The 26,909-nt window shown below is 32.7% G+C and overlaps 1 protein-coding gene across 1 annotated transcript in view; it reads left to right on the forward strand.

The window, feature by feature from the left end:
* Window positions 1-26,909, forward strand: part of LOC113520489 (lissencephaly-1 homolog) — a 37,483-nt gene that overhangs the window by 4,191 nt on the left and 6,383 nt on the right. Inside the window, exons 3-5 of the mRNA XM_026905826.3 lie at window positions 19,953-20,106; window positions 22,923-23,069; window positions 24,484-24,640. Of these exons, the coding sequence (XP_026761627.1) occupies window positions 19,953-20,106; window positions 22,923-23,069; window positions 24,484-24,640 (458 nt within the window). The remainder of the gene's footprint in view (window positions 1-19,952; window positions 20,107-22,922; window positions 23,070-24,483; window positions 24,641-26,909) is intronic.

Consider the following 26,909-nt stretch of genomic DNA (forward strand, 5'->3'; position numbering starts at 1 on the left):
CTGAGAAACCTACAACCAGAGGACTTTCAAGGAGCCTTCTCACAGTGGAAACGGCGTTGGCACAAGTGCATTATAAAAATTGATTTACCTGAATAATTGTAAAATAAAATTTTTAAAAAAAAACTTTCCGGACAAATATATCTTGCGACGAAAAATAAAAGCTTTAAAAAAATAGACAGAAAAATGCCAAAAGGTTCCCTAACCTTATTTGCAATACATTGCACTTTAATTAATTCGACATTAATATTAGAAAGTGACTATTGAAATCAACTGATCTGTTGATTTTATTTACAAAATATTGATTGAGAAAACACATATAGAGCTGTAAGACTATTAACGACTATGTTATATACTAGAATTATCGTAATTAAAATTAGAAAGCTGTATTTAGAAATTAGCCAGTACAAACTCAGACAAATGTATAATTGTAATTCCTACGATAGCAGGTGTTGCACTGTCCTTGATTGTGTCTAACCTAGATTAATCAAAACCTATAAGTATAAGTTTTGAATAATCTAAATTATTATCTTTGTTATATAATAGAATAAATCTATGGTCAAAGGCTTTGCTTTATAATTTGGCGACCAAGAAAATATTTTTCTATAGGACGAAGATTTTGTATCCATACCTAGTATTCTTTTTCTTAGAGAATTATTCACTGTCATATATTTTTCAAATAAAACTCTCTAAGCTAATAACAGAAGTAGAAGCATTCACTATGTAGACAACTTTGAACAGATTATTAAAAAAATAACTAAATATTAATGTAATTGTGTAATGTACTTAGTATGTGATCTCTTGTCTTTCGTATTCAATATTTCATTAACTAAAATATTGTCTATTAGAGCGAATTTCCACTGATATTTTTAGGCGTATTTAAATTAAAAACAATAGTCTTGCAAAAATATATTTTAATTCTCCTCTGAGTTTTAATGAATTCGGTCAAGCAAATATTTGCCGAGGCAACAAGGTCGTGGCTATAACGCAACGATACCTTTACAAGTATTTTACTAGTATCGAATTAAACACACTCTAGCAGAGCATAAATATTAAATCATCATCATGTCAGCCGTTATTTGTCCACTGCTATAAATAGGTTTCCTCCATGGACTCATAGGCCGTTCCTTATGGCAGTTAACAATTAGAGAGATTTACCAGTAGTTGCCACGCTTGGCAGGCGGATTGACAACTGCAATTAGGCTTTGATGATTTTTTAAAAGGGCAATGGGCATCGCATCCTACTAAATGAATCATACATAATATACAACGAGATAGCAATATCTGATGTTCTGCTTTTTCCCTACATATCGAAAGTGCGTCTACCCATAAATTCGTTTGTCACTTGTTGTTTCCGAGGTCCATCTTCGACCTCATTGTCACTTCCTATTACATTAAAGAAACACCCGTCTTGCTACTGCATTTGTTACAATTGACGTCGTTCTTTTTGGCGCAGCAAAATCTTTAACTATTGAAACTCAAAGATTCAAAAATGTAATACGAGTATGTAAAATGAAAGTAGTTCTATCAATGTTATATGTATTGCGCCATGCTGCAATATCTTAATATAACTAGAATACTTTGACGTATGTAAATTTATATCTTAGTCCCCAAAAACTTGATATATAATCGTTTCGTATTACCTAAGTTCGATAGTTGTATCAAGTTGTTTGTGTAATCGAATTTAAACGATTAATTTCCTTCCGCGTGAAACCATTCGTGTTTTATTTACTCGTCCTAACTCTTTCTATGAAAGTTGGAAGTAGTTTCTAGATTTTAGTGCCCAGTTAATTATTAAGTATGATAATTATTAGAAAGAAAGAAATCATTTATTCAAATAAACTTACATTGAAGCACTTTTGAAAAGTCATTACATTTTTTTTAATCTACCGCTCGTTCGGAAAGCTGTCTCATCACAAGAAGAACGAGCAAGAAACTTGCGTGTTGCTCTTTTAAAAATATTTATTACTTATTCAGTTATGATTTGGTCTTTGATGTAAGAAAGCAATCTACGGGACGGGACCGTCCTATATGATATACGAGTACATACAAGAAAACAAAGAAAAGACTTTTATTTCGTCATTGTGCAATTTTTCGTATTTCTCAACTTTAATTTTGTCGTTGTTTGATTTTTTTATAATTGTCAATTAAATAGATAGCATAAAAGGTAGAAAATATTCCTGCAGTACTTTGAGCACTGGCTGTAGTCAGCGGGGAAGTCGCGGGTGACCTGCCAGCCGCTCGACCTTTGAAAGTAACAGTGTTCTTCACTGAAAGGTCATTGATCCCGCCTGCAGCGCCTTCCACTAGGCTCCTATGCATAACTTTCTTCATAAATTAAGAAATTCCATAATTTTTACTAGCTGTGTCATTATAGATTAAGAGAAACTGTACCCTATCTCTCTTTGTGCTAAATTTCTTTTAAATTTGTTCACCAGTTTATAAAAGTAATAAATATTCAAACATTTATAAGATTTTATTCATGATTCAATGCACAAACTTATCTGTGAACAAATGCGGCCTTCAAAATAATCGTTACTTTATAGATAGGATTGTTACCATAATTTATTTCAATAATATGTACATTACTACAGAAATATTTTAATTGCTTCAGAAATAAATTATCTATTATACAGATACTGATATTCATTGAAAACCTGTCTAAAATATGCATCTATAATATTATTATTATTAAATCTATGCTATTGCTATTACTTAATAGAATTTTGTAACTCAAACTTGTTTGTTATGAATATAATCTTATACTTATCCCATTGTTTTGTATTGTGCCAATCGCGAACTCGTGGCCCAAATGCCTTATCGCATTCCTCTTTACCTTACCCTTTGAGCTCGCCTTGCTCAAGTGAAAGGAAACACGACCTGCAAACTTATAAAGATGGCCATTCTGTTCACACGCTATTGTTATTAATGTATATCGTGTCCAACCAAGGTGCAACTCGCCCATATAAATTTTGAAATTACGTAAGCTTATTAGACAAATGCGATTATACTCTTAATAGTATTACGCTAAAGTACTGCAGGTGAATGACAGAAATATCCTATATGCTAAACATAACGATATCTTACGTCATACGTGTTGTGTTGTGTCTCTTAGAACGGGACCGGACGTACAAAGTCGCACCAACATGTTACTGTTACTTTATAACACCTTCCCGAGTATCAATAGAAAATCTCGGCTCCATGGGACCATTCCGCGTTCCGTTCGAATCTACCGCGTCAAGAGTTGGGGTCGTTGAACGCGTCTCTTGATTAAAAATAACGATGACAAGTGAATTAAAAGTAGCAAAATTGCTAAAAGGACTTGATCCGCTCTATTGTCAATATAGTAGGAATGACATAATATACCTGGTGTATGTACTGATTGGACCTTAATTACCCACTTATGTTAAAAGAAAAATTTAACATAAGAAAACAGTTTTTATATAACATGGAAAGGCAAATAAGCAGGCAGCCCATCTAACGGAAAATGGTAACCGTCGCGTAAGACATTCATAACGTTATGATATGAACATCCCTGAGTACGATGTCGTTTTGAGGTGCTGTTTATAAGATTTTTTTAATGGGTGAAAATGAAATAACCCCGTCTGCGCTATCGGAATTCACTGATTGGACATCAGTGAGTCATAATGAAGTAGGTCATTTGGTCTATTATGATGAATTTAACATTAACCGCAATAGTTTTTTTTTTTTTTAATGGATAATAATGGAATGATAGCCCCCACCCGCCCTATCGGTATACACCGGAGGGGCACCAGTGAAGGATGATAGGTGAGGATGAAGTAGGTCAGTTAGCCCATCGTGATGAATTCAACAAGAATTGTTCACGATGGTTTCCAGGGGGAAACACGTGGAGGTCGACCTAATAAGGCATATTGCTAGCAATGGTGCTGTCAAACTCCATTGCTAAAAATTCCTTTCCCCCTAACCACAATAGTTCCCAAAGGGAACCTCGTCGAAGTCCACCTGATAAGGTATTTTGTTAACAACTTCATTATTAACGATCCCTTTCTCCCAGTACCAAGATATTATACCTTTCTTACACGGTAATTATACTGGTTTATGTCACCCTTCAAACCATGTAAACACAAATGCTTGGCGGTGGAAATACTAACTTTAATAAATTAATTTTACTGAACTAGGTCTTATTTTGCGGAAGTCCATATCAATGTTGACAGTCGCTCAGATAGTAATGGTAGTGAAATTAAACAAAATAATTCTAAACGACTAACCAGTAACTTAATGTTGCTGATAAATGTTTCAGCAACATAGACACCATTCGATGTCCAACATTGCGGTTATATTGTATATACTTAAATATCCACACATTAATAATTTATTTAATTTATATATTTGGGATTACATTATTCATATCGCAAGTGTTTATGAGCAACACTACTCACTTTCCATAAGACAGACTTAGTTTCGTAAGCCATTCGTTGCCTCTAACAATAAAAAACATATACTAAAAAATAGTATGACTAAAATTATTAATTATATGTTTGTTTTTGTGTTTGTAAAAATAAACAGCTTCATACAATTAAGTTTTAAATAAGACATCTAATATTAATGATGCAATCTAAAATAATATATAAGAAATGTATTACCTAACAAAATGTATATACTTAATGAAAGGTTGTAGAACTATTAAAAATAATACCTACCTAAACATTAAAACTGCGCAAAGTAACTGACGTTCTTTAATTGTCTGTTACACCTTATAGAAAAAGAAAAAAAATTAATTCAAATTACTGACACAATCAAATATGAATTGAATTTTCACTATAAGTTTAGATTGGTTAGCGAATCGGCAATGTTATTCTGTCCCCTACTACCTACTGAGACTTACCGGGTCTATATTTTTTTATCGGCATAAAAAATATCTCTGAAGTTGAGGCAAAGCAATAGGTTCACTTTTACAAAGTTTCATTGAAATTGGTTAAGCGGTTTCGAAGATTAGTGTAAACGAATATCGTGACACGAGATACCAGATGTATATACCAGAGATATGGATTCTTCACAATGAAATATATCTAATACTTATGCGATGCTTGCAACTCAACATATAGATATTATACTTCCTAAATATTCGTATCAGTCTGTCGAGACCTTTCTCAATTCGTCATAATTTTTTATACATAATAACCTCATATTATAGACGCTTGAGAAAATAACAGTGAAAGTGCATAAACGGTAACGCGCACGCTGAGCTAGTGTATTATTCAAATTAGTGATAACTATCTCTTTATACCGGCTGCCTTGCAAGAACACCTATTGGCATCTCAACCAGGTCGAATCGAGAGTTGTCTTACTTTTGCAGCCGAACTACAAAATGCTTACGTCATAGTTTATTACCATAATCAATCAAGATCATAATCTCGCTTACATAACTAGTATGATCAAAAATCGTTGCAGAACGTTTATCTTTAAATTATATCGTGCAAAACTCTAGCGCTGTTGACGCGTCTGCAAATACGTAAAATAGCATCAATAGGTGTGCCAAAATGATGTAATTTCTTCCCTAGTGTTGTGGTGATATTGACCTTGATAATTATACCAATATCGATTGTTATTATTTATTTTACGTGTTATTTTTATCGTAGTTTATCTACGCTATTAACTACATGCAATGTTATCAACCTGCATTTATTTGAAGGCAAATGTGAGTAATCGCATATGTTTCGTCACTTAGAATTACGTCAGTGTCAACATGTATTATCTTGTTCTAGACAATTTCAACTTCGATTGAGATATCATTCTATGAATATATTTATTGATAGTTTTTGTAAATAATCTTTTATAATCATAATTTTATTATGATCATATCATGATCACTTATATTGTAAAAAGTTTTTATTAGATTTTTGAAATATGTATAGGGCATAATTGTATTGAAGGTGATTATATGTACATTTACATGTGTATACTCTCCTGTATCCACACATCCAATCCAACATTTTGTAATTATTTATACATAAATTTAATCTATTCTGTTATACAGTTAGAAAAATGAAATTTTTATAAAAACAATTTCCTAGCTTTCTTTACCAAATAAAAAAAGCAAAATCTTGCAAAGCGACGGTTCAAATATCAGATTAATGTCTTTGTGAGAATATCTATTTTCCAAGTCGATGAATAAATAAATGCACTTAAATCGTTCCGCTTTAAATAATCCTATGCAGAGACAGAGGTATGGATAGTAGGGCGATATTCTCTAATAACCAAACCAGTACCTATTTTCTGTATAGAGAGAGCATATCTTTTCATACATACAGTATACAATTACAGTATGTAGTTATGTTCGCAAGGCGACTAGCCTTAAGCACAGTCGAGTATCAGTACAAAACTAGTTATTTTAATATGTTTCTTTATGTGGTTCCCATCATCAAGAACGCGACACGTGAGGTTCAAGACCCGTTGTTCATCCGCTAAACGTCTCGGTACGCGTGGAATGCAGTTCTCGCTACCCCGCCGGACTGTCGCCCATTCGCTAGTTACTTTACCATTACTTTGAGTAGGCAGCTTTCTGCATATATATAATGACGATGTTATGACGCGCAAAATGATCATATTATATTAAAAAACTGAATGAAAATCGTAATCTCGTCCACGATTTTTTTTTAAAGTCGTCCCTTATATTATATATTTATCTTATGTCCAGTCTATTGTTGATAAAGAATGATTTTTATTAAAAAATTTCAATGTAATGTGTTTTTTCGTATTTTCTACTTTGGACTTCTTAATAAACTTCCATTTTTTACTTGAATTTTATACACTCCAAAATCTTTTAATTTGGCTAAACCATACATGAAAAAATTATATTTATTTAAGTGAGATAACATGATATGGAAAAGTCTTTTTTAATAAAATTTCTAGATTAGACGTATGAACTGTTTATTTTGTAGTGACGATGTAATACCACAAGCCGTTTTTTACTGTCATGCAGTAATTATATGCGTTCTTTTATTTATCATAACCAAATTTAGCCAAAATCCGGTACATACGATTGCCACCTACATTATGAGGTGCCTATGTGACCATGACGTCACCATACACCGCACATAGTGGACAAAGGTCGAATACGCAGAGGCTATTCACAATTTTAAAGTAAGTGACGAATTAGCCCGAAATGTCTAAGGCTGACAATATAATTTCTTGGCTTATCGATGTAACAAACAATTTATTAGTATCACAACATATTGTTACATTAGAGTGTATCTTTCCAAATTCCATTAACAGGGAATAAGGAATTTTTAATAACGGGGACTAGCAACCCCATTGATAATAATATGAATATATTAGGTTAACCACCACACTTTCTCCCCCGGAAATCATCATGATAAACCAAATAACCTTTTTTCATGATCACCTATATCATTTGTCACCGGTGCTTCGCCAGTGTATAATACCACTAGATTTTATCCATCATTCATTAAAAAGAAAGTCTAATACATTGCTTAAATAAATATTAAAATATATAATATAATAAATATATAATATAATCTTATTTGCTTAGATTAGAAATCTTTTTTTTTTGTTAAAGAAATTTGTTGAAAAAAGCACACATGCTTCGTTATATATTGAACAGTTTCACGCTACTAATTTCCTTACACAGTAAATTTGTCCATTAATGTCAAGTTTTTTGCGGATTACTTTCAGAAATCATTTGCAAAGTTGCACGTTTCATTAACTTAATAATTATGTATATACCATATACTTTTCGGAAAGTCATGTTAATCTATCTAGGCTCCCTTAGTAACAGCATCCTCCTACATTCAGTACATGTATTTATTTATAAGGATCTTCTCTCTCTCTTAGTTATTCCCACAAGAGCTATTGTAGGCGGATTGATAAGGCACAACCTTATCAATCCGCCTACGATAGCTCTTAATCATGATACGCTCTTTGTTGTCAGTTGCTTTAAATATTCATATACATTTTTTTAATTTATATGCTTATTTTAAGTGAATTTCAATAATATATTTCAATGTTATTGTGCTTAAAATTTACATGAATTCCACTTTTATGAATAATGTATTACCGATATTGAATTGAATTTCCTAAACGGGCTACGGAACCAACTTGGCCGTTGCCGTGACAACTTATTTTCATTGTCGATCCAGCTCAATATAAAATACATATAAATAATCAATCTTTGACCTTTCCCCAGCCAAATACATCGTGTCGATGGTATTTCGTTCCCCTATTCCTGGTTTAACCGATACCATTACTTTAACCCCTGTTGCCAGGAAGTCGGAGTCAATATAATAAAGCTTACAGGTTGTTTGTATTGTTGGGTTCGTGAAATAATAGCTGTCTTTTGATTGTAGGTATCATTGGTACATACCATGTATTATTGTAAGCAAATATAATTAAATCCATTCCTAATTCAAAATAAATCTCAAAGAAAATTTCTTAAATATCCTAGCAGCATCATTTTAGCGCAATTAAATTATATCAAATTTCTTTTCAATCTGAAAATTATGTATTTATGCACGAGTTTATGTATGCGCGTAACTTTAATTTTTAAATGTATATTTTTAATTAAAAATAAACAAATAAGATTGTCAAAGGCATTTCCTTAACGGTATTTGTCTCCCATTTAACGTGTATAATTGTTTAGACGAATATTGTAGAGAATTTTTAACTTCAACGTGGCAGTTAGAGAACTGATTGTCACCTCTCAACTTTAGTTAAATAATTGTAGAAAAAGTATAAAAGTACACAGATGGATGTAAAACAATGTCAGAACCTTATTCTTACCGAGAGAATAATAATGAACCATTAGATCGCGTACGTTTGTACATATATAAATCTCTTTTAAAATTATTATAAAATTTCACATGGGTTGCATTCCATGCGTTGTCAGCATTATAGTCGTCCTTTTAGTAGAATTTCCATTAATACTTTAATTAACAGTGAGTGATAGGTTATTTGAAGTATGTCTCCCATATATCCATTAGTAACTGAACTTAACTAAAAAGAACTGTAGGAAATGTTTAAAAATAACGTTTCCTTTTAGATGCATTCATTTTCTGAACAGCGACATGGCACGCTAGTTCATGGAGCAAATTGACATCTCTGTTTCTTGCTTGGATTGAATTGATACTTCGAAAAATGCTATACTTTTCTTTAAATATTATATATCTGTATTATATTATCTGTGATATTGTACTAGTTTTTACGTGCAAGTTTGTCTGCATAAACATATTATATCGATTGAAAAGTAATCTATGTACAACAATTCTATCTAAAAAAAAGATATAGTACGTTTATAGAGTCATGTGGGGTAAACGTACGCATTTTTTAGTTAATTGCTTCCAGAATAAAAGATTTTGATAATTGAAAAGAAAAAACTTTTATTTTAACGTTAAAAACATTTGAGAAGAAAAACAAAATATAAAATTTCAATTCTAACAATAACTATTACTTTTATTTAATAATTTAATGAACAAGGGAAACGCGGGTTTTTACCCGCATCGGCGGGAAAGTATCCGCACACCTTCGGTTAAGTGTACGCACGTAAACTTAATTTACTATTGCACAAAAATCACATGTGAATGTACCCTCTTCGTAACTTGTACAGGCGTCGTGCCATCAAGGTAACAGATATAACTTTATGGCTTTGTATCTCCTTAACGTCTACTGTGCTTATAGAGTTCAAAGAAGGTATATTTCGAGCTATAGCATCAGCAGATAGATTACACATATCAGTAACTGCAGATGGTGCAAATTCTGCTTCTGTAAATAAATCGTCTTCCACGCACAACCACTCTTTGGAATCAACTTCCAGCAGTAGTATTTCCGAACCGATACGACAACATAATCTTCAAGAAAAGAGTATATTCCTTTTTAAAAGGCCGGCAGCATACCTGCAATGCCGCTGATGTTGTGGGTGATCATGGGCGGCGGTACTCACTTACCACAGGGGGCAAACGAGCATGCGGCTCGCATGCTCGTTTGCCCCCTGTGTTGTAAAAAAAAAGGATATATTCCAGTCATCCTGAATGTACAAACTGCGTTACCTACAGTAGCAATTTTTTTAAACGCTCTGTCGAAAATAGAAGTTACTTGGTATTGATTAATAGATCTATCAGGATGCTGTGCCATCCATTTATCAGCTTCAAGTGCGTACTGATTTTTTAGAGGACTGTAAATGGTTCTATCCAAGGGTTGTATATTGTGACTACTGTGAGGTGGCAATGTAAGTACAACGATGTTATTCTCTTTGCAATACAGAGTAGCTTGCAAGCTGATATGACTTGAATGATTGTCAATAATCAGTATTGGTGAAGTGCATTCCTTGAAGTGTACCAGCCACTGAAAATATAAGTCCGCGTTGGTGAATCCGGAATCAGATGTCATGCCAATGCTACCAGCCGGAGCTCCGTCCATAAGTTCACCCTTCATTCTTTTTCGAGGCAAAATAAATGCAGGCGGCACATAATTTTCAGTTGCATTAACACAACAAACTACGGTTATAGTTTGACCACGTTCTCCGGAAACAATTTTGTCAACTAGAAGGCAAACAAATATGACTGGGTAAGTATATGCATTTTAATTAATGCGGACACTTAACCCCTGGACACTTACCCCATCCCATTAAAGCAAATAAAAATAATAAAATTTCGAAGTATGACTTACCTTAGACAAAATAAATAGATTCACACAAAATATTGAATAACTTCTGTTCTCAGTCACTTTATTATACAATCAGACTAATAACATTGCTTCAGTAACTATGCAAATTAATTTTAAAGAAAAAAATAACAAATCCGTGCAAAAGCAATACTGCTGTGTAAGTTTCTACAGCATTGTACAGCAAACCTGTAACGTAGTACTCTCGCTTGGTGGTCAAGTGCTAACTAAACGCGATAGGTCTCGACCTGGTGTCATCCATGGGGTTCGCAGAATGTTCACTGCGGACACTTTTTCGCCGCGTACGTTTACCCCACATGACTCTACAACAATTTTATCGTGATTGTTTGATGTATGCCAAGAAGAAATTGCTTATGCTTATTACTCTTAACTTATTTCATATTTCTAATACATACTATGATAATTAATAATTGATTGTAATAAAAATATATGAGACTTCCAAAAGAAGTCTTCAGTTTTATCAGATTTTTTTTAGAGACTAGAGAGAGACTTTGTATAAAAGTCGTTTGCTTGGGTGCCTCTGTCCCATTTGTGTTTCAACCATAAAGCAGTTGTGTTTGCATGGCTGTTTCGGTATGAAGGGTGGGATATGGCGTGAATTTACAGGGTACAGAGGAATAACACCTGAATCCTCAGGAATGGCAACACATGGGGGGGGGTATCATGGGCGAAACAATATACTTTGTTATGTCCATGGTACTGTTCATGTCTATAGGCGACGGTTACCACTTTCCATCAGGTGGGCTGTCAGCTTGTTTGCCATTCTAAGTTGTATAAAAAAAGATATTTTACGTTATTACGTCGCTAAATCTAAATCAAAATTTTCATAATTCTTTTTGCGGTCGATAGTTGTCTTATTCCTGTGTACGTTCCATTCATATTGCAACGATTGAAGTTGCTGTATTTCTTTTCTGAGCAAAAAACTGTAATTGCGTAGCAAAATTTACTACATGATTCCGCGTTCTTAAATCTAAATATTTTCTATCTACGAAACATAGACGATCCATACATGGAAAATATCTCATCGTTTATAACTTTTTTAAAGTACAGAATGTATTTATTTAAGTAATTAATTATTTATGCAATATTATGTTACTGACGCACTTATTCATTTACATAGAGTTATTGTTTATCATTTAATAGATACATAATAACGCTTGGATACATGTTTATTATATCCAAGATTATCTGGAACTTATTATAAAATCTCTAGGGAAATTGTTGGAAACGCCAGAGGAATAGATTGGCAATGACGCAGTCGGTTTCTGACGTAGCGCCTACCAGCCGGCGGCGTCTAGGCGATCGATACGATCGCGTGGGCGACCGCCCTTTCATCCCCGCTGTTGAATAAACGTGACTACGAAACATACCATTGTCGTTTAAAAACTGCATTTTCTCATACATCGCTAAAATAAATAGGTTCAGAGACGTTTTAGTTAAGATTTTTAACTGTACAATTTTTATCTTTAGATTTTATAAGCTGTAATACTCGTATTGACAATTGATATTTCCAAAGGATACGATCAAATATATATTTTATATTTATTATATGTTATGTATATTTTATATTTTATAGAATTCAAAATTTTTAGATTAGAACTCGTATGTGAATAAAATTACAGAAGTATTAATAATCATTCAGAAAATACATCTAGGTTACTTTGATACTGTTCTACAATTTAATTTTTTATATTTTTTTTATATCTAATCGCATTGTTGTATAATTATAAACTCAAAATACGACCAAGCGAACATTCACTATACAGGGCTAGTAGTGCTAATAAAATTACAATATCTATGATCTTAGTATTTTTGAAATAGGTAGATGTCTATAGAATCCCCACACCAAGTCCTCGACTTCTAAAAATGTGGACAATTGGTTTTTCTAAATTGTTTAATTAAGTAATCAACATTCTAATTTAGCGATTGATATTTATTCGTATTTAAGTTACAAGGTTTCGTAGCGTTTTCAACGAATGTGTCGTATGCGGAATGCAGATGAACTGTACGTGTTGTTCATTCGTACACAGTACACGTTTGTAATTTACTGATGTACCGACTACTATTGACTTAGTATTCGTTTTGCTTCGGTGCTCATCTCTATGTTATCCCGTTATGGCATGTTCTATTTGCGACATAATAATGATTATTTTTATATCATTACTAGCTGACCTCGGCAAACGTTTTTTACAACTTTTTTTTTCGGAACTAAAATTGTCTTATCTCTCAAGAAGCTAATAGTATCAAACCGATTTTAGTTGGGAGAAGGTATTGTTAGTAATCGAGTATGGTATCCCTACTGCTGGCAACATACCCCATCAGGCCGACTTTCATGTGGTCCCTTTAGAAACCATCGTGATTAATTCTCAGTAAATTTTTCACGATGTCTTATCGACTTACGTTTAGCTTTAATTATCATCTGTCATATAACTCATTGCTACGTCGCCAGCGTATAACAGGCGGGATTACCTATTGCATCCTATTAAAATAAAAAAAAAATTAACGAAATTTTCTAAAGATGTAGACATAACATACCGAAAATTTCACTAAAATCGCTTGAGCGGTTTCGCAAATTAGCATGACCGAACATTGTGACACGGGATTTTTATATATTAAGATACATCAAAGGCACAGGATTAGATCAAAGGTCCCCAAACTCTTGTTTCGTAGATCACTTATCATGTGTTTCGATTTTGGGTTGATGCCCGCTACTAATATTGAATTTTTGAAGTTACTACTACTACTGAAGGCTCAAGGGTGGGCATTGACCCTTTCCAAATCGTAGTTCAAACGTTCAGATCGATATGGGCCCTTTCATTAATACAATTCAACACTGATCAAGTTATTTACTGTAAATGGAATGACGGAATTACCCTGCAAGCATGCAGCGACAGATCTAGATTTCGTTTCTGTTCACTCGACCGCATATAAAATGGGTGCATTGCGTAGTAAACAAGCACTTGTCCTTCCAATTAGGGCCATAACTTTGGAAATGTATCGTGAAAGTTATTTTCTCAGGCGCTCCCGATCGGCCCGCGCCTCTTTGTACAAAACCACTTTCGCTGGGCCCAGCGCCCCAACGTCGCTTTTCAACTATTACATTGTCCAGTTAGAGACAGCAGCCGAATTTGCGAATAATACAATCATGATGACTGACAAGTTTTTTTTTTTTATTTAACGAGAGCAATTCGTTCTCAGCCGACTTAAAAAGAAGTAGGCTCTCGATTCTACTATAATTTTTCGTGTATGTTACGCGATAACTTGATCCATTCTGCGCCAATTCGACGGATTCTTTCGATAATCAATAGGATGTATTCTCATCTTAGTCTCATACAATTTTATCACCATTAAAAACTAGTATATAATTACTTTTTTTAACTAATTTAAATTTAATTTAGTCTTTACCCACTTCGTCCACTTGACGGGTAGACTGATGAACAGATATGTATAGCATATATATATATATATATATATATATATATATCTTTCGTGACAATTACTCGAGCATTTAAGACAATAAGAGGTAGCAAACAAACAAACACGAGTTTATTTATAATATTAATATAGATCATGATACCAAGAATATATGATGTGCTCGTATGAGTGGAATTCATTATGTACGGGACTTTGAACAAGTATAATTTATTATATTTAATTTAGTACAGTTTCAGACTAATTTCACTTTCACATCGATCTTTTTTCTTGGTATCAATTAAATTGTAAGTAAATAACTATTTTATTCATGTCATGCTTTTTCGTCGAAATAGAATTAATTTTATTACTCTTGAGCTTATGTAAATTGCAATCTTTCTGCTAATAAAAAAGTCCGTATGGTGATTTTATCTCCAGGACGATGTAGAAGAGCTAATGTAAATAAAAAATGAAGAAAACCCCAACCAAAAACCCCATCTATACCTACTGAATCATTTGGTCGGTGTAGTAATAATAGCCCGCTAATATGAAATGCAGTAATAAAATAAAATGTCAGTTCAAAGCGTAAGAGTAATCTACACTTATATTCATTATTTTCATAAATATACTGTCTGTCAATCTGTTGTTTGGTATTACTAGTATCGGCCAAGTATATCACTATGTCGTGATATAGTTCCGTTATTAATATAACAGAATCTTTTTACCATGTCTCAATAAACGTAACATGATTGCTCCCACGCTAACAATAGAGACACCCGTGAATAGACTGATTTGGTTTCTCTCCATAGATATCATGCACTGGCGTACTCGTAATGGTATAAAAACAAGTACCACTCTACTGAATGGTTTACAAGTGATAGCTTGACATATTATTTATAGTCTTTTTACTTTTCACCTATACCTTTGTCTGCCATAGGAAAGCATCGTTGCCGATGTGTTTACAATATGGATTATGCATTACAATAAAAACTGTAATGGGATTATTTACTTTACTAGCAAGGATAAAGACATAAGCTACTTACTTAGATAAAAATTAGCCTATGTCCTTCTCTACGCTTAATTTCATAACCATCGAGCTTATTGCACCTTTGTACTATAACAAGTACTTTCGTGGATAAATGTGTCTTAACTTAATTAAATAAATTGTACCGAAATATGTATGGCTTCTAATCGCTTTTAATATATATAGCGCTACTTGTAACAAAATCCTAATCAGGATAAAACGACCCCAACTAGAAAGTAACACAATTATGTAATCTTCTAATAGATTGAACTAGAGCACTGGCTAACTGATGGAGATCAGGCTTAACCTATAGTGGGTTGAGTATTGTATTTAGAAATTTCTTCTGTTATGTAAATGATGCATAAAGGAAGCAACTTTTATTTAAATAGAGAGAGAGGGAGATAGAGAAATATATAAAAGTTAACGATAAGTCTCATCAGACACGCAGTTAGTTTGAAGATAAATATGCTCATGTAAGCTAATCGGTAGTTGAAGGCTTCTTGTCTATCATTATCATTGAAAAATATGTGCATTACATAATAAACTAGGACCGATTTATATATTCAAAATAATTCTAAATACTTTGAAGAATGACGTAACCCCAGTATCTAACGGAATACAAACTAAGAATTTTGACAAAGAAAATACTTCATTTCTTGTATACTAGTAACAACGTCTCATTTTGCATCAAAATCTGCATAGTGTTACTCTTTAATGGGAAGTAAATAATAAAATACTACAGTAATATCGGATAGTTCAATATTTTCAGTAACAACACCTCTTGCTTATCGACCTTGCTTCAAATCCGTTTATCAAACTTTCTGCTGCTTTGCTACTAATACGATCGACGGTTTTATTGGCTTGGCCATACCATTGTTCTTACGTAAACAGCAAATTGTTTGTTTGAGACTTAAGTAGGTATGAAATGTAAAGTGAATTACAATTTTCTTGTGTTACATTATGCGTGAAATTATTCTTAAATCTATAATAAAAATAGTGTTCCCACAAATGAAATGGAGTTTTTCTGAGGCTTTCGTTATTTAATCAGCCTATCTTGCTCTATAGAAAGTTAACGCCATAATTGTTTGTTTTGTAATAGCTCCAAGCTGCAATGGAGTAACATATCCATAAAAGTAATAAATCAGCACATTCTGAATGAAGGTTGTAATCGTATAAACCTGTGTATTTGTCATTTCTCTTAGAAAGCTGGTGTAGGCGGTGTACAAACTACAATCCTAGTCTTGATAATATGTAGGTACCTGTAGAAAATTCTGAGCTTGTATTACTTACTACCTGCCCTCTATTTTATCCACTTAATCGTTTAAGTCAAATTATTAAATATAATAAAGCGTTTTAACAGTAGTTAATTTAATGATAATATGTTCTTGAAATATTTTTTGTAAACGAATGTTCTACATTCGTTCTTAAATCCAACTTTTTAAGAATCGAACTTTATAAGAAAAATAAATATTTGTATAACTAATTATATAACATATATTACGCTCTTATTTGCTTTTACATACGTTCACTACCCTCTCTATGGAAAGCCTTAGCGCTCACTAGTAGGAGGCATTGTTCCCAATATATCCAGAAAATCTATGGGCTCATTATACATTATATATTATAATATGTATTTACTAGAATGTAGGTTTGCATGTAATTCTTATACACAACAATATCATAAAATTCATGTAGTTAAATCTGATATAAAAAACTAAATACTCCAAATGAAGGTTTGCACGCTGCATAGTGGAGAATGCAAAATTAACATTTAGATATATTGTATTGTGAGTTGCCTGTTATGTTTATTACAAAACCACTTGTGTTAACCAAATGAATGACCTCATCATTGGTCTCAAACGATGTGTGTCATCGTGCCTTGTGCTAATGATCAGATTTACATCCAATGATTTAGCCATAATCGTGAACAAACACATTTCATTTTTTATACTCGTAGAACCGGTTTCTGGTAATTATATTGTGATATGACGCGACAACATTGCATTAACCTGACATTAATTTTATTATATAATATTATGTATTTGCGTAGGCTTCAATAAAAATCAGGTGACATCTTACATAAATTCATACTATTTATTTAATATCACATTATTTATAAATACTAGTGTGTAAATTTATACCTGCTAAGGTATTTGTAAGAAGCGAACCATTCAGTTGTAATCTTGATTGACACAGGGTAATAATGTCTTGGCATAGTCATTAAAAGCGTTGTTGACACAACATTGTTTCTCAATACACACTCGACCCGAGGCATATAACATGGTGTAAAAATACTAGAATTATGTAATGATTACTTCTTCATTATCATGGTAAACTTATTGTTCTGTCAGTTACAGTGCGAAAGTTCATTCGGTATGCGTTGCTTTTTGCACAACGATACTTGAACGGTCCGTCTAATGTTACAATAAGTGACCAGCAAAAAACCGGTTGAAGAAGCCACGACAGTACATACTTCGCAACATAAATTTGACTAAAAGATGTTTTAAACTAGTCTGTGAATGTTACTCCCTCTAATATCGGATAGAGTCAAAGTTTTTCTAAATCAGGGGTTCTGAAACTTATAGCACCAAGTACTCTATACTAGGCAAGTGGAATAAATATATAGGACTTAACAAATTATACTAGGATTTTACACACGAACACGGACTATTTACTTATACATTTTACTTATATTAGGATTTGCACTATGGTAAAAAAAATACGCAAGAAAAAAAAAAAACGGAAATTATAAAAAAAAATTAGAAGGTTTCGCGTGAAAAATAGCGACAGGCATTACAGTTATTTAATAAAAAAAAAATCCTAAAAGCCACTACTAGGCTCTTTAGATCAGCAATCCAAAATAGTTTAGGTACTAAACTGCATTTTATTCAATCCAGTTTAAGCAAATAATTATTTATTTTCAATAATCAGATATGGAATATCATTGCCCTTACTCTCCCTATGAATAAAATTGAAACTATTGAGTTGTATATTTATATTATATATAGTGTAGGTATACGTTCTAGTGGATGACAATTACGAATACGGGCCATCATAGCTTATAACAAGGACGGCTTATCGAATTAGGATATGTTCGTACTTCAGTGGGTATGTTCGACATTTGTTCCTTCACTCAAGATTACTAGTAAGCTAATACGTAGATATTACTACGGAAATTGCTCTTTAAAAGACCTTAGTGACTTCCTGCACACATCCATCGCATCATGTATGCATTATTGTGTGTTTTTTTTTCATTCTATAGGAAAATATTGTTTATCCACGACTTCGTCCGCGTGATCGAGCTGTTTTGATTTAAATAGGTAGTTTTCTAGGTCTTTCTATTCATCGCAAATACTACGTGTATTGCGATGGAGATAAAAAGACCAAAATTGTGTGAATATGGGTTGAGTTATTAAGCAACCAAAAGGTAACAAACAAATTCGTTATAACTTTATATTGGTGAAAACATACAAAAAATATTTCTCATTTTAATTGAATTCCTTAAAATACAAGAACTTCGTTCTCCTAACAATTAAACGTTCAAAACAGCTATGTATTACACTAACCATTCGTGTTTCTACCGTGAAGCAGTTGTGTTTGCATGCATGGCTGTGTTTTGGTTTGAAAGGCAGTGAATTAACAGGGTACAGAAAATAACACCTGAGTCCTCAACAATGATAACAGTATATTCTGTTGTGATCATGGTGCTGCTCATGTTTATAGGCAACGGTTACCACTTTCCATCAGGTGGGCCGTCAGCTTGTTTGCCATTCTAAGTTGCATAAAAAACTAACCATATGTGAAAATGAACAGCATATGATAAAATCTGCTTTTTTTTTTAAATCTAATAAGCAAATAATGCAGTGTTGCCGAAAATCTGTTCTCTACTTCGAACGAATTTATTCACATTTTTTTTACCACACCCATATAGCCATGTGTTTTAGCCTTTGAAGAACTGTGCGACTTAATCATAATTTGCAACATCTTGCTCTGTTACATTTAAATTAAATCTATATCCTTCTATTGACAGTTTTATAAGATAATGTAAAATGTTATAGGTGAACCTTATTGAATAAATAAAATAAATAACTGTAGGTATTGTTGACTCATCGCATATCGGCTGGCTTGTTAATCGACAACGACAAGAAGACCAAACATTTAAATATAGAGTCATCTTTGTAATTCAGTTGATGAGCAATTTTAGAAAATACTATAAAAAGTTCATTTATTTTTGTACTTATTAGGGTTCTGTACAAAAAAGGTAAAAAGGAACCTTTATGTTACGACTTTGTCCGACAATTCGTCTGTCACAGCATATATCTAAACAATCACTAATGCTCTCGATTTGAAATTTGGAATAATTTTACATATTATTAGCACACACATATGTTATGTCCAAAAAGGATACACAAAATTTCAAAATTTGTCTATTAGTCCAAACAGCAGGCTACCATATGAAAGGGTTTCATTTGTCCATTTTAAAACTGAATTTGATTTATTTTTATTATATGTGTAATATTTAATTTATGATCGAAAATGTGAGAAAAAAGCCATCCCCCTCCTCCACCTATCTCCGAGGTTTGTAAAATGAAAAATATCAATTAATTACAATTTATACAGGTATATTCATATATACCTTTATAAATTACTTTACTGTACCTATTTAAAAAATATTTTAGAAAAATAAAATTTATGTAATTGTAAAAATTATTTTAGAAAAATAAAACGATGTTTTTGTCTAGTATACTTAGTTATACGATCCTGTTTTCGGTTTGGCATTTTCAGCTAAATGTATTTTATTTTTAAACTTATAATTAATACTCAATTTTTTTAATTGTTAAAGGAACAAAGCGATCGCCGATTATTTAGGCAGCAATGGCTACACGGACGCGCTGGAAGCGTTTAAAAAGGAAGCCGAAATGAGCGGTGAGATGGATCGCAAGTTCGGAGGCCTTCTCGAGAAAAAATGGACTTCGGTCATCAGGCTGCAAAAGAAGGCAAGGCACATTTTAATAGTTAGAATATTTATTGTGACGAAAAATAGGCTCTTATGATTTACCACTGAAGTTAAAATGATTTTGGTAAAATTGCTTTCTTTCCGTGTTTAATTATATCAGAACATGTCTTCATTTTCCGGAACTTTGTCTTGCAGCCAGTTGATATTTTTATGGATTCTAATACCCGGTACACGAAGATCTTTTGTAATTTTATTTATAGTATTATGACGCTAGTAATTGTACAAAACATTGATCTATATTGTTGGATGTCTAGAACCATTACGAACACGAATAAAATTCGTCGTTATTAAAATTTGCAAATTCAAAATGCGTGGTGATTGGAAGTTACCGTAATAAATCTATTGCAACTTGTTTACTGACTTCTTAATTACTATTTGGATATTTACGACCGGTGGTGATATCTTATGTAAGTTTCGCTTTCCATAATTTATGACATCTCTAATTGATTCCCAAATGGTTATTGATCGTATCATTTATGTTAGTGTTCTCATAGCATACCATACATACATTCTCCGAAGTGCGGAACTAATATTATTACGTAAATCTCACATCGACATGTCCGAAGAACTGTTACCAAATTCTGTCACGTGTATCGACTAATTAATTCATTTGTACAGTATGTTACATTGGTGTACTTCCACAAACGTATTCTATTGTTATTGTCGAATTGAATGATTAATGAATGAATGGAACAAATTGTGACATGTTTATATAGTCCATGCAGTGTACCTACCTGATCGATCCGCGTTGTACCACTATCCGACGTTTCTAGGTCGCAGATTTTCCTAAGTCAGTAGGCGAGCTGTGTCTTGCAACGTGCTCCTCTTGCGACACATTGAAACGATTCAAACGACTATACTGGTGAACAGCAATGAACTTTGATTTTAACATACAAAAACATGTTTTTTTAAATATACTTGGAATTGTTTCCTTTTTTATAATGCTATATGCACCATTCATAAAATACATATCGAGCTAAAAGTATGGTTTAAATAAATTTTAAATTATCCGATTTTGTTGTCAGTGTTTTTTTGATGGGTGAAAATGGTATGGTAACCCTGCCTGCGCTAACGGAATACGCTGGCGGAGCACCAGTGAAGGGTGATAGATGAGAATGAAAACAGGTCAGTTAGCCTATCATGATGAATTCATCAGGAATTAACCATGATAGTTTCCAGGGAGAAACGCGTGGAGGTCGACCTGGTTGGGTATATTGCTAGCAATGGGATTCTCAGTCTCCGTTACTAACAATTCCTTTCCCTCCTGTTGTCAGTGTTAGGTTTATATGACTTATCGTTTTAGAAGGTACCTTCCAACATAACAGTGCGTTTATTATCCCATTAGAGAAAACTCATAGAAACAGCTAACGACGCTGTTTATATTTCTATTTCTCTTCACGCCAAGTTCCTTGCGTGGTAGTTTTTTTTTTTACAACATAGGGGGCAAACGAGCATGCGGCTCACCTGATTGTAAGTGACTACCGCCGCCCATGGTCACCCACAACTCCTACGGCATTGCAGGTGTGCTGCCGGCCTTTTAAAAAGGAATATACTCTTTTCTCGAAGGTTATGTTGTCGTATCGGTACAGCAATTGATTTGTAAATAAACAGAATAATAATTCTAAAAACTTTATTTGATACTGCAATAATTGGTAATTAACTGTATTGGAATTTATATTACCATCGGAAGGACATACATTATATTCCTAATCTATATTTTTGAAATATGGATGAGTGATACGTTATTACGTATACGTTACTTGCATTATACAACATATGAAAATAAAACAACATAAGAAAATAAATGTAATAGATATAATATGATTATTTGTACTCTTACAGCTGTGTGCATCAAAATTTACTAATTGTTATTTAGTCGTTAAATGATAAATCTATAGGTAAGAACAAAATTCACAAAGAGTTAACAATTAACACAAAATTATAATTTCGGGTTAGAGGTATATTATCAGCTCGTTAATACTAATAGCAACAGTACTCGCCTATATAAATAGATTTTAAAGCTCCAGAAATATTGTATAAAATGTAAACAAATAAAATGCCAAGGTAAATAGGTGTGCTGCTTTGTTTATTTAATCTTGAATCTCGTTCCACTCTAATCGTTTATGAATTATAGTAAAAATGAATTAGCATAGCGTATTTAATATCTATTTAAATATATAAAAAAATCTGAAAAATGTTTCTTAGATAACTATATAAAAAAACGATAATGGGAATTGTAACTACTGGTAGAGTTTATTTATACAAACATTTATCTATGAGCCGTAACAAATTCTATACATATGTTTTGATTATAGCATAATATAATCCGTTATGTCGATAGTAGTCGTTTAAAAATAAAAAAGGCTTAAAATAATAGAATAATAGTAATAGAATATATATATATATATATATATATATATATATAATCAACGCAAATCCCGTATATTAACATATATAATATATTAAAGTTTAATTATAATATTGAGATAAATAGCAGACTTAAAACTATAGACTATAAAGTAGAAAAAACGTAGTTCATGCTTGAATGCAAATTTGCTTGCGGCAAATCTAATGTCAAAGGTGCTTGATAGCCTGAATGACGAAAGAATTATAGATAAAGCCAGTGTAGTGGACAGGAACATGGAGCAAGAGACTTCTATAAGATCAAAGACATCGGTTACTGATGTTCCTGTGATATCGATTTTTTATTTAAGAATAAAAAAAAACAGATTATAGTTACAGCATCTATTCGGTTTTCGTTTGGGGACTTGACGTTACCGTGCCCTATTTTTCCAGGTGATGGAACTGGAGTCGAAATTAGCGGAGGCACAAAAGGAATTCATAGAGGGAGCGCCGACACGAGCCAAACGCACTCCAGCTGAATGGATACCGCGCCCGCCTGAAAAGTTCTGTCTCACCGGACACCGGGCCACCATTACTAAAGTAATTACAAAGTACATAATTTTAAAATTATAACGCATTTAGGGTGCTAATGGACTGCCTTAAATTTGTAACGTACATCAAGTATTACCTCTATACCATCATGTATATACACTATGCATTCCTGGTCTACAGTATACGCACCTGTTCCAACATTATCCTGGATATGATGGCAAACAAGGCCAGTAAACATTTTTATTTGATACATGTGTGTAGAAATATACTGTAGCATAATTAATTGATTACTCATTTAAAAAAAAAAATTCGTAACCCTGCATTTTTTTTTTATTTTTTTATATTATTTGATTGTTAATTTAAGTATGAATTGTCAATCCTATTTGAAATTTTATATTTATGCCCACACTGTTGGTTTGTGAATAGAGAGTATTATTTAATACACTCCCTACTTTGATGTTTTCATCTACAATACAATATACACAGTTAAAGATCAAATGGTTTTTAAATAAAATAAAAATCGCATTTTAATGGATACATCCGTTTTAGAATTACGGCAAGAAATACACAGACTTCAAAATAATACACATTTTGTTTTAAGAGTACACTTGTATAGCAGTAACAGTTACCCTATAAATTATTGTACTATATTTTCCGAATAACTCTATGTTTACCTTACCCAGAGAACTAAGTACATTCAATTCAGACTTTCTAAACGAATGAAAGTTTCTGTATTTCCACACATTTAAATACAAAATGTATTCAAGCATTGTCTAAGGGATCTGGCATTGTTTTACTTCTTACTGAGCAAATAGTTTCTCTGATACAAACCTTGGAGTTTATCACTGAGTAATTAATTTTAGTTACAGTACCACGCAATGACAAGTGCGTACACAGAAATCCATTCTATATTGTGTATGCACTTTTAATAATGTAAACTTATTATATACTTTTTTTTATCTTTTTTATACCCTTAACATATAAGTGTTATTTGCATTTTTCCTAAATTTTATCTTAATGTTATATACATTAAGGAAAAAATTATGTAATTTGTAATTTCTAACACAAACTAGGTATCAGCACCTAGTTTTAGAAATTACAATATTGTATACAACCAAAGGCGGACTCAATTTTAGTCATTTAGCAATTGTTTATATACAATTCTATAATTATCTTATAGTTGTATGATAGCGATAATTGAACAGTGGTATCTTTAGATTCCTTACATCATTCCGAGTGACACGGACTATTTTTATTTAAATAGTATATTTTAAAAATGCAGTTGCGTTTTTTTATTTGCGGAGGTACTCTAACTTGTTTTTTTTAACGTTTAATATTCCTATTAAGGTTTTAGAAGAAACATGGAATTTAAACATTCCTATCAGGTGTTCCTGACGGGTTGCATAATTGAAATGATTAAATATCTTAGGATAGTATTAAAATAAATATTTGCGTATTTCAGGTAATATTTCATCCAGTGTTCAGTTTGATGGTGTCCTCGAGCGAGGATGCAACCATCAAAGTGTGGGAATTTGAGAGCGGCGAGTACGAACGAACCCTGAAGGGTCACACCGATTCCGTTCAGGACATTGCATTCGATCAACACGGCAAACTCCTCGGTAAGTTATCATCAATATTTACATTCTGTTTCGCCTTTATTCTTGACAGGCATAACTTTTTAAAAGCGCCAGTCAAGTTCATCTGACAGAGAACCTGCGTGTTTGTTTTTTCTGTTTATACAACTGCCTACTATATTAACACAGTGAATATAATAGAAATGGAATGTAGGAACTAAAGTTTACAATATGTTACACTTAGTTTTTACTCGCAACTTCGTTCGTGTGACCGGGATATGCCCGAGTGTCAGAAAACAAATGTAGCCTGTCTTTCTCCATCCCAAATACACCAAATAAAGGTAATAGAGGCGGATTTGAGTCAAGCAATCAAATGTTGCGGGTGAACGTTGTAAGTCATTTACCATCAGCCGAGCCGCATTTTCGTTTGCCCCTCTTTATTATAAAAAAGACAAATAGTAAATCGACAATCTTACTGTTTGCCTTTTTGAGAGTGTCGGTAATACAAAATAAAATATTTCATGGCCGTACTCTAAAATTGTATGTAAAATAAATATTACATGTTTACAACGAACGTTGTGGTAGGTTTAGCGTGCGTTCTACTATTTATACTATATAAACACACTCCCGTTTAGACTACGCTTACATCCAATACACTTAAAGATTCCCAATTTACGATGCTATCTTTTGTTTAACACGTGCACGGTTTATTTAAATTTTAACTTTTTTGGTTTGTACAATTTGGGAATATCTCCGGAGTAGTAGTAACTGCTTAACTTAAAATTATATATATTTTTTCAATATAATAACTCAATCGTCTAGGGTTAGGCAGCAACGTCCCTTTTAGAAAATCACCAAAAGTTAAACTGCGGTTGCTAACCCATTTGCTAAGCTTGACAAGTACTGGCAAATCCTTTCAATTGTAAACTGCCATAAGAAATAGCCCCGTCGCTTATAACAGTCTATGGGGGAGACCTATGTTCAGTAAAGGTCAAATAACGGCTGATATGATCATGATCATATATAATTTGCTACCGGGTACTGGGGGAGACCTAGACTAATCTACTATAATCACATAGATTGTGTTTTATCTGAAGAAGGAATCAAGATGCGTGCATTCGTGAGACGAGTTATAAAAGTGCAGGCAACAAGAGATCTTTTTGGTACTCAGAGGGCCTACCATGAAATGTTTTCCGAAATTTCGATGCCGAACGAAACACAAATTTGATGTTAAAATTACATAATACTTACCGTTTAAAAACATTAAAAAAATGAAAATATTATTCCTTTGGACTTTTATGGCAGGATTTATGACGAACGAAATGTTAAGCTCCATTTACTGGCTCGATTTAGGTATGAACGAAAACACGAAATTGAGTCCGAAATTTCGGATTTTCATTTCATGGTAGGCCCCCAGTTCTCTTTGCCTATCCCGTAAGAGACTTGATATGAAGATTTTTGTTTATTTATTGAAATAATTATAACATCATAATAATAAAAACCAAATCAATATTATAAGGATGGTGCATATATATAGAATAAATAAATATAGATAAGTTGCTACTTCTGCCACTAAAGGCATAGATAAGAATATATGCAGTCGTGTATAATACACTTCTTTTAATCAGGATGTTGTTGTAATATGCGAATAAGACAACAAAGTACAATACACCAATGCAAGGGAGAGATGGATAATTGAAAGTAAAAACAAACTATATGGATCCGTTTAGCTAGCATGGTAACAGTAAGTTGATTGTCTTGTGGAAACCCAATCCCAGTAGTAATTCGTTTATGGGTTGTTATAATAATAGGCATAGAACAAAGATGAGTGCTGTCTTCTCTAAAGGTCTTGTTGCGACTCCCTTACTATTGTGATCTGATGAACCAGAGGTTGTTAACCTCTGGTCTGGTCAGCGACTTACTTCGGTAAAAAATTGTTTCTATTCTGTTCACGTTTACAATGAACAATTTATTTAATTTCGAGTCATCATTGACACGGGTTAATACATAAACATATGAATTTAATTATATTGACTGCGAACTCTCGAATACAATCTTGTGATGATAACATTTAGCGTATTTATCAGTTTGTATCATATACGGATAAGTAGATACGATTGCGGATATAATATACTTCAAATAATGTATTTTTAATCATTAGTTATTGTTAAAATGTAATATTTCCAATGCATTTGATGAAAAGGGTATCCGAAACCCTTTGCTGAAGTTCATAAACAAACTTGAACAAAACCTCACAAAACATTATGTGTTTAGATTTGTAGTGTTATTGTCAAACCATATCTATTTATCTATC

Source organism: Galleria mellonella, unplaced genomic scaffold, assembly GCF_026898425.1.
Source record: "Galleria mellonella isolate WM207_F2 unplaced genomic scaffold, CSIRO_AGI_GalMel_v1 utg36, whole genome shotgun sequence".
In the NCBI taxonomy this organism is placed as follows: Eukaryota; Metazoa; Arthropoda; class Insecta; order Lepidoptera; family Pyralidae; genus Galleria; species Galleria mellonella.